Source organism: Colobus angolensis, unplaced genomic scaffold (assembly GCF_000951035.1).
Source record: "Colobus angolensis palliatus isolate OR3802 unplaced genomic scaffold, Cang.pa_1.0 Scaffold359, whole genome shotgun sequence".
NCBI classification, from domain to species: domain Eukaryota; kingdom Metazoa; phylum Chordata; class Mammalia; order Primates; family Cercopithecidae; genus Colobus; species Colobus angolensis.
This window is the reverse complement of record NW_012116921.1, coordinates 1971674-1981671: the sequence shown is the minus strand read 5'-3', so window position 1 is coordinate 1981671 and position 9998 is coordinate 1971674. Positions and strand designations below refer to the sequence as shown.

General features: G+C 38.6%; 1 protein-coding gene across 5 annotated transcripts in view; it reads left to right on the top strand.

Moving 5' to 3' along the window:
* The window catches only part of FUBP1 (far upstream element (FUSE) binding protein 1), a 40443-nt gene that overhangs the window by 18684 nt on the left and 11761 nt on the right, over nt 1–9998 (top strand). For all 5 annotated transcript variants that reach the window (XR_001003019.1, XM_011953171.1, XM_011953170.1 and 2 more), the window contains 6 exons: nt 1998–2098; nt 2449–2590; nt 3231–3391; nt 5598–5749; nt 5832–5911; nt 9435–9563. Coding sequence is in view for 4 of the 5 variants with exons in the window: in XM_011953171.1 (XP_011808561.1) it covers nt 1998–2098; nt 2449–2590; nt 3231–3391; nt 5598–5749; nt 5832–5911; nt 9435–9563 (765 nt within the window). In the remaining variant the exon portion in view is untranslated. The remainder of the gene's footprint in view (nt 1–1997; nt 2099–2448; nt 2591–3230; nt 3392–5597; nt 5750–5831; nt 5912–9434; nt 9564–9998) is intronic.

The window sequence follows — 9998 nt, the reverse complement described above, 5'->3', positions numbered from 1 at the left end:
GGAGGCGGAGCTTGCAGTGAGCTGAGATCTGGCCACTGCACTCCAGCCTGGGCGACAGAGCGAGACTCCGTGTCAACAAAAAAAAAAAAAAAGAAAGAAAATTCTTTTCTTTAAGAATGTTGAATATTGGCCCCCACTCTCTTCTGGCTTGGAGAGTTTCTGCTGGGAGATCCACTGACTGTTAGTCTGATGGGCTTCCCTTTGTGGGTTACCCGACCTTTCCCTCTGGCTGCCCTTAACATTTTTTCCTTCATTTCAACTTTGATAAATCTGATAGTTATGTGTCTTGGAGTTGCTCTTCTTGAGGAGTATCTTTGTGGCGTTCTCTGTATTTCCTGAATTTGAATGTTGGCCTGCCTTACTAGGTTGGGGAAGTTCTCTTGCATGATATCCTGCTGAGTGTTTTCCAAGTTGGTTCCATTTTCCCCATCACTTTCAGGCACACCAATCAGACGCAGTTTTGGTCTTTTCACATAATACCATATTTCTTGGAGGCTTTCTTCATTTCTTTTTACTCTTTTTTCTCTACATTTCTCTTCTCACTTCATTTCATTCATTTGATCTTCAATCCCTGATAATCTTTCTTCCAGTTGATTTGAGTCGGTTACTGAAGCTTATGCATTTGTCATGTAGTTCTCGTGTCATGATTTTCATCTCTTATCAGTTCTTTAAAGGTCTTCTCTGCATTGATTATTCTAGTTATCCGTTCATCCATTCTTTTTTCAAGGTTTTTAGGTTCTTTGTGCTGGTTACATAGTTCCTCCTTTAGCTCTGGGAAGTTTGATCCACTGAAGCCTTCTTCTCTCAACTCGTCAAAGTCATTCTCCGTCCAGCTTTGTTCCGTTGCTGGCAATGAACTGCGTTCCTTTGGAGGTGGAGATGCGCTTTTGAATCTCCAGCTTTTCTGCCCTGCTTTTTCCCCATCTTTGTGGTTTTATCTGCCTTTGGTCTTTGATGATGGTGACGTACTGATGGGGTTTTGGTGTGGGTGTTGTTTCTGTTTGTTAGTTTTCTTTCTAACAGTCAGGACGCTCAGCTGCAGGTCTGTTGGAGTTTGCTTGATTTCCACTCCAGACCCTCTTTGCCTGGGTATCAGCAGCGGCGGCTGGAGAAGATAGACTATTGCTGAACAGCAAGTGTTGCTGTCTGATTCTTTCTCTGGAAGCTTCGTCTCAGGGTCTACCCAGCCGTGTGATGTGTGATGTGTCAGTCTGCATCTAGTGGGGGATGTCTCCCAGTTAGGCTACTCAGGGGTCAGGGACCCACTTGAGCAGGCAGTCTGTCCATTCTCAGATCTCAGCCTCCGTGCTGGAAGAACCACTGCTCTCTTCAAAGCTGTCAGACAGGGACTTTTACATGTGCAGAGGTTTCTGCTGCTTTTTGTTTAGCTATGCCCTGTCCCCAGAGGTGGAGTCTACAGAGGCAGACAGGCCTCCTTGAGCTGCAGTGGGCTTCACCCACTTCGAGCTTCCTTGCGGCTCTGTTTGTCTACTTAAGCCTCAGCAATGGTGGGCGCCCCTCCCCCAGCCTCGCTGCAGCCTTACAGTTAGATCTCCAACTGCTGTGCTAGCAATGAGGGAGGCTCCGTGGGCATGCAACCCTCTGGGTCAGGTGTGGGATATAATCTCCTGGTGTACCGTTTGCTAAGACCCTTGGTAAAGCGCAGTATTAGGGTGAGAGTTACCCAATTTTCCAGGTGTTGTGTGTCTCAATTTCCCTTGGGTAGGAAAAGGAATTCCCTTCCCGCTTTCGCTTCCCAGATGAGGCGATGCCCCGCCCTGCTTCAGGTCTCACTGGTCTGGCTGCACCCGCAGACCAGCATCAACTGTCCGACATGCCCCAGTGGGATGAACCCGGTACCTCAGTTGAAAATGCAGAAATCACCCTCCTTCTGTGTCGCTCATGCTGGGAGCTGGAGGCTGGAGCTGTTCCTATTCGGCCATCTTGGGTGCCATGCCCATTTATTGTTTAATTAATTTTGTTTCTTTGTTTTGAAGATGATGGGACAACACCTGAGAGGATAGCACAAATAACAGGACCTCCAGACCGATGTCAACATGCTGCAGAAATTATTACAGACCTTCTTCGAAGTGTTCAGGTTTGATAGAAAGTTAACATTTTCATTTTTTGTTTTTATGGAAAAGTATTTTCCTTCATGAAATCTGAAGTTTCCTCTATATCAGAGTCTGCTTGATGATGCTTTATTAATGGAGAAAGTTTAAATTGCTTTAAGGTAAAGATCTTGGAGCAGAAAGAACTACTACCTTAAGTGCTACCTTGTTTACTCTTGAATTTAAAAGAATGTTATTACTTACGATTATTTGGGCCAGTTCATCTCTACATTTATGGTTCAGGTATTTGAGAGCTGGGAAAAATAGATGTAATAATTTTATCATGAAAAAAAGTATTTCTGTGCTGACTTTTTTCCTTATCTATTCCTCTCTATAGGCGGGTAATCCTGGTGGACCTGGACCTGGTGGTCGAGGAAGAGGTAGAGGTCAAGGCAACTGGAACATGGGACCACCTGGTGGACTACAGGAATTTAATTTTATTGTGCCAACTGGAAAAACTGGATTAATAATAGGAAAAGGCAATGTATTTTAAACTCTTAATGTTTAACACATTATTCATTTTTCTGGACACTATTTCTGTTGCTGTTGTAAACAAGTGACAATGTTTTTTCTCTGGCTGTACTTTAGTAGAAAAGCATTCTTTTGTTAATATGTAACAAGTAAAACATAAATGAAGGATCTAATGCATATTTATAAAAAGCAGGATTTTAATCTTACTAGCTTCTAGAGAAGGTGAACTAAGATAATTATTAGCATAAGAAAGGTCTTTTGACCCAAAAAGTTGTTTGAGTGTTTTTGTTTGCGCATTTTGGTTTTTCCCGACTCATATTTTAAAAATTTGAATGTTTGTAAGTGTATTAGTTTATGTTTACACTGCTTTTAAAAGCAGTTTATTCAGATATTTTATTATAATCACATTAAGGTTAAGTTTAAACTTACTAAGTAAATGTAAATGTATTTTAAGAGAAGCATGAAATGCTTCCTAAAATTTGATTTAAAGTGTAGAATATTAAATGAAAAATCTTAATACAAGACTGTCAAGTAGAATACTGACCAAACCATGTTTTTAATGGCCCATTTAATTGTAACCATTTTCTTCTAAATAGCTCCTAGTATACCCTTGAAACATTTAGAGAAATTACTGTCTTTTGATTTTAGGAGGGGAAACCATAAAAAGCATAAGCCAACAGTCTGGTGCAAGAATAGAACTTCAGAGAAATCCTCCACCAAATGCAGATCCTAATATGAAGTTATTTACAATTCGTGGCACTCCACAACAGATAGACTATGCTCGGCAACTCATAGAAGAAAAGATTGGTGTGAGTATACTTTAAACTTTTAATTTATAGTGTAGACTCTTAGATTGTAGTTAAATTAAGATGTTATTCGAATACATCAAAGGAAAATGTATAATTACTAGTCTGTATTTATAGATTTCATGATACGTATAATAGATACAATGTGAAGATTTTCCAGCAATGAAAATAACCTAATGTACAGTTACAGGTTTTGAGAACAACCTTACATTTGACTGTGGATAGATAGGAGGGTGCAGGCATCATATTAGTGTTATTGTAGGATTGTGGAACAACTTGAAGGACATAGTTAATGGGAATTCATTATTTATTAAGATTTTACTATACTGAACCCCAGCAAGGCAAACAAGATAAATCAGATACATCTTCCACTCTGCAGTAGAAATTCATAAATTCTAGCTTTCGGACTGGCTCACACATCATCTGGGGGTTTTAAAATGTAGACTATTTGGGTGCTTCCAACTCCTACACATAATATACAGAGACAGACCTGACTCAAAATGTCTGGGATAGGGCCCAGCATCTGATTTTACACAGATGTTTGGGTTTTTTTCTCCAGAAAAGTTTTCTGTTAGAACAAAAAGTATGAAAGCTTTGACTGCTTTTTTGTAAATGAGGCAAATGGTGTCTTACTGGAGTTTTTAACACAAAGTGTGCAGGGAGCATCTTAAATTATTAATCAGAATTTCCTAGGAAAAATTAGTTTTGGCGTTTGCCATGCTATGGATGGGGTGCGTGCAAAACAAGGTTGACGCTGTTTCTGTGTACTTGGGAAGACAAAAATAGATGTACAAAAGATGCTTAAGGAACATCTTACAAAATGTACACAAACATTGTAAGTTCTGTTGTATGGATAGTTTAATTGTTCAAAAAATGAACATGTTTGTGGAATAATGATAGGAGGTTGATGCCATGGCAAAAAAAATGAATAGCACATCTTGGTTTTTGATTTTACAGTATTAGCCTCACATGCATGGATCAGGATTTCTGTTGGATTCATGGTAAAACAAGATAGATTGTTTTAGAGAAGCACTTTGGTGTGGTGATTAAGAGCATGGGCTCTGGAGTCAGGTTGCCTGAGTTCAAAATTCTGTGAATCATTTACTGGTTCTGTGACCTTGGAGAAGTTACTCAGGCTTTTCTGTGCCTTGGTTTCCTCCTATAAAATGAGGATAATTGTATCTATTTCATAGAGTTGTAGGGATTAAATGAACGTTCGCATGTGTCACTTAAAAGAATGCCTGGCACATAGCCCTAAAAAATGTTGCTACTTTTTCAGTATTATTTTTACTATTTGGATAGAATACATCATGGATAATAAGTGAGAGATGACAACAATTGGAGACTTAAAGAGACAAGTTAATAACTTGTTTCCCTATTTTGCAGTGAGAAATTTACAACAAAATGTAGTGTTAGCATTTTGTCCAGCATGTCGCCTGGTTGTGTTAACTACTCGGAGCATTTTAGGACAGTTAAGTGTAATGTCTTTGTTGGCTTAACAAAACAGAAATCATTATTAATTATGTTAGGCATTATTAATTATGATGTGGTATGCATGCATGATAAGGATATAAAATATCCTGATTTATTGAAGGAATTAAAAAGGGAATGTTTGTGCTGTTTAGAATTATGATACATGAAAGGCCAAAAAGGATATAAATTATTGATCTGAATGGGGTTTCAGTGACAGAAATAGGTTGTGAGGTGGATTTTAGTTTGATAGTGAACCAACTAGCTGTTAACATTATCAATGAAGTGTTCAGAAGACAATTGATGATACAGGACCCAAACAGTTTGGGAATATATTGTCAAGATGATTGTCTTATGTTAGGCAAGTAGATGTAGAGAGAAGAGCTGAAGATAAGGACCTGATTTCTGTGATTAAGATGAAAAAAGATAGTAAAAGAATTATAAAAGGAAAGGGATCTACTGCTGTCTCAAACAAGCTAAAGGAAATTTAATTGCTAATTTTAATTTAATTTAAATTGCATTTAATTGCTACCGCTATTGATTTTAGTAAATTTCACATGTCTCATTATTATGGCAGATAAAATAGTTTTTGCAAAATGAATGAGGAAAGGAAAGAAAACCTAAAATTTGTTGTTTGTGACTATAAGAGGGTAGAAATGGAAGATTATTTGTCCATAGAGTTGTTTAACCATTACTGTGTTTTTTCTGATTTTTCTATGTCTTCCTTTTTTTTTTGTAGGGCCCAGTAAATCCTTTAGGGCCACCTGTACCCCATGGGCCCCATGGCGTCCCAGGCCCCCATGGACCTCCTGGGCCTCCAGGGCCTGGAACTCCAATGGGACCATACAACCCTGCACCTTATAATCCTGGACCACCAGGCCCGGCTCCTCAGTAAGTATTGGGTTTAGTTCTGGGCTTTCCCCCAAAGATTCTAGTTTTTGGACTATATTTTTATACTGAATTTTCTTCTCAGTGGTCCTCCCGCCCCATATGCTCCCCAGGGATGGGGAAATGCATATCCACACTGGCAGCAGCAGGCTCCTCCTGATCCAGGTAAAAAGATGCTTATCATTTGTGTGTTAGCTGTATTGTTTTTCACTCATGTTACATTATTAAATTTTCTGGTGTTGATTCTACATTTGTATGCCTCACCTTCACTCACTTTACTCTTTCAACAGTGTTAGGCACTGCCTCAACCCCAGTGTATATAGGACTGACATGAATATGATCTCTGCTTTTATGGAATTCCTTTCAGCTTGCATTTGGCTTTCTTATGAGTCGATATAGCAGAATGATGAAAGCTAAAAGCTGCAGGAAAGAGCACAATATCATAGGTTTTGGATACCAGTGCTATCAAATATGTAGTGTGTTAACTGTGACATTATCTATGAAAAAATGGTTTTTACTCACTTAGAAAATTATGTGATGGGGCCGGGCACTGAGGCTCACGTCTGTAATCCCACCTGTTCAGAAATCTGAGGCTGAGGGTTGAGACCAGCCTGGGCAACATGGCAAGACCCATCTCTAAAAAAATTTGTTTTAAATTAGCCAGCCAGCGTGGTATGTGTCTGTATTTCTAGCTCCTCAGAAGGCTGAGGCAGGGGGATTGCTTGAGGCTAGAAGTTCTAGATTGTATTGAGCTGTGGGCGCACCACTGCACTTCTCTGGGCAACAGAATGGGACCCCATCTCTTAAAAGTATATATATATGTATATATAAAACAGTCTTACAGAGTGTTAAGTATTTGGGCATTAAACTCCCAAATTGTCAAATAAGATATTGGTTCTAGTACTCCTCATAATGACAACTTCATGTGAGTAAAAATCAGGCCTGTATTTAATAACTGCATGCTAAAACCCAAATACATTTAATTATTTTCTATATTCAGATCTGGATTTTCTATATATATAATATCCTGTTCTATTCTGGCGTCTTTCCATACCCTGTAGTTTGCTTTCCATCTTGGTCAAAGAGTCATTCTTTGAAACCAATTAACATTTATTTATGATCCTTTTTTTTCACCTGCTACCTACCTTTTAGGCCTCTTTCACCAGAGAGTAGTTTCAAGGAAAATATACTCAATTATGGATTACTTTCTACACATAATATATTTATCCCAAAAAAACTTGAAGTAATTTATGTAAATGAAATTGCTTGGTTGACTTCATAGGAAGTGTGCTGTTTGGAATATGATGACACAGCATGATAGTTACCAAATAATCACAACTTCCATTAATTCAAGGAATGACTTGAGTTGTGCTAGGATATAGGTATGCAAAGTTGGGGTTGTGTTTTATAGCAAAAGAATGCACTCCCAGCATACCAACACTGATAGAAGGGCTCACAGGGTACAGAATATAATACTGTAAACACTAATTTTTGGAGAATGAAAGGGCTTTGCTTTCCCTCTTGGCTAATTGGGATGGTATAATTAAGTAATGAGATTGAAGAGTTTGATTAGATTAAGAGGCAGATTCATACTGGATAACTTGGATCTGCCAGGATTGTGTTTTTGAGCACTGCTGGGTGGTTAGCATGATTGAGAAAAAATGATGGGAATAAGAAGTGGGAGTGGTCTTTGTATGACATGTTGAGTTTCCCACTTGGAGTAGTAATGAAGTCACTACTATAAAAGCTGGTCAGTGAATGTGGTTGCAGCATGGCCTTTGGGCAAGAAGTAACCCATTTAACTAAAACCAGCTGGTTGGCCCCACTCAGATTTATCAAAGGGTTACTGGGTCTCTGGGGTGGATACTGCTTATATTAGACGTAGAATAACGTAACGTTTTAATATATGAACTAAAATGTTTCTTTAAAAAAAGAGTGGTCTGTTAATGGATTTATGTAGTGGTCAAGAATTTAGACTTCAGAGTCAAATAGACCTAGATCAGTCCTAGTCCTACAGTTTACTAATGGTGAGATGTCAGGCAAGTTTTTGAACTCCTCTAAGCCTGTTTTCTTATCTATAAATTGATCAATGAATGAATCTTGGGTTGAGTGAATATTTAGTAAATTCTTAGTACATACTAGTTATTTATAACTGTGAGACTGGTACTTCAGTATGGTTTACACGTTTGGGTGTAGAAATAACAAGTCTGTTTTATCTCAAATTCTCTATCCAGGCATAGTGTAAAGTGAAATACCTAGATTTCTTGATTAATATACAGATAATGGCCGGGCGCCATGGCTAACACCTGCAATCCTAGTACTTTGGGAGGCTGAGGCGGGCAGTTCACTTGAGGTCAGGAGTTGGAGACCAGCCTGACCAACATGGCAAAAACCTGTCTCTACTAAAAATACAAAAATTAGCTGGGTGTGGTGGCGGGTGCCTGTAATGCCAGCTACTTGGGAGGCTGAGACAGGAGAATTGCTTGAGAATCGCTCCACTGCATTCCAGCCTGGGCAACAGAGTGAGACACTTCATCTCAAAAAAAATAATAAATACAGGTAATGACACTACTGAGATATGTAAACATCCAACATACAAAAGCAGTACATTGGGCAATTGAGAAAAGCTTGGAGGGTGTCCTAATAACACCTTACAATTATATTACCTTGTAGTTTTCTTTTTCTAGAAATTCTCGTTCCTTTTTCTCAAACTTGACTAACCTTTGTTAAGCAGCTGAGAATTGCTACTGTTCAGAATGAAAGCATGATAGAAAATTTAAAAGTTTTAATTGTATGATATTCCTAGTATAAAGGACAGAGTCAAGTTTTTTTCTGGTTTCTAGAAGATTGAGAGGTCTCAAACTGTTTGCACTTCAGTTGATGTGGGAGATGAGTGAGGGTCAGTCAAGTGTAGAGGAAACATAACATAGCTAAAAGCCAAGACATGGGCATAGTGATTTCTGAAAAGTACAAGCCCTGTGTTGTGGCTGGAGCTTGGGTTTTGAAAAGATACAAACGAAGGGAGAGATGAGGCTGAAATGGAAAGGATAAGCCAGGGGATTCAGACTGTTAAAGATGTTGAATGATAGGCTGTACTTAAGCTTTGACCATCCTGAAGATTCTAGAGAATGAAGAATTTCAAGTAGGATGACATCAAGTTTATAACATTCAATGTGAAATAGGATGAAATGTGGCTAATCTTTTATGAAAATAAGGACAAAGTTCATTGTTCTAAAATAATTGTTTCTTTCTTATGCAGGTTAGCCCCTAGAAATGTTTTTCTTAAGTCATCTTCCAGATAGAGCTGTTTGTGCTTGAGGCGAAACCAATTTAGAAAAAAACAAGGGCACAGGATGGTTTGAGACAGAGCATTGGATTTGGAGCCAAAAGACGTTTATTCATATCCCAGTTATGCAACTCAGTAGTTTTTAACCTGGGAAAGTCACTTGGTCTCTGAGCCTTGGTTTTCTTTAATAAAAGCTGATGGTAACAACAAAAATAATAGAAAATATAAAAGTTTTCATGTACTTTTTTTAATGTTCTAGTTAATTTTGGGAGCTGTATATTTGCCAGAGGGCTGGGGGGGGTGTGTGTGTGTGTGTGTTTGTGTGTGTGAGAGTGAGTGAGAGAGAGAGAGAGAGAGAATTACAGACTTCACATGCAAACCTTGAACTTTCATTTATTCTAGCTAAGGCAGGAACGGATCCAAATTCAGCAGCTTGGGCTGCTTATTATGCTCACTATTATCAACAGCAAGCACAGCCACCACCAGCAGCCCCTGCAGGTGCACCAACTACAACTCAAACGAATGGACAAGGTAACTAAAGAACTTAAATGTGAAAGCCAAAACTTGTGCTTGGAATTATGTATGAACTACATCACTGTATAATACCTAAAATTTCTAACATTATTTAATTATAATTTAAGGGGACTTTTCCTTTTTTAAATTGTTACCTTGAAATAGTTTCAAACTTTCATAAAAGTTATAAGAATACCAGGAGCCACCCATATAGCCCAGCTGTTAATGTTTTATCCCTTGTTTACTCTTGTTACCATCTATATCATACAAGTGTATGGGTGTGTATTTATTTTAAATATCCATTATAATTAGTTCTGAAGGAAACTAATTATATCCAGTATAATTAGTTCTGAAAAAAATCATTGGGCCGGGCGCGGTGGCTCAAGCCTGTAATCCCAGCACTTTGGGAGGCCGAGACGGGCGGATCACGAGGTCAGGAGATCGAGACCATCC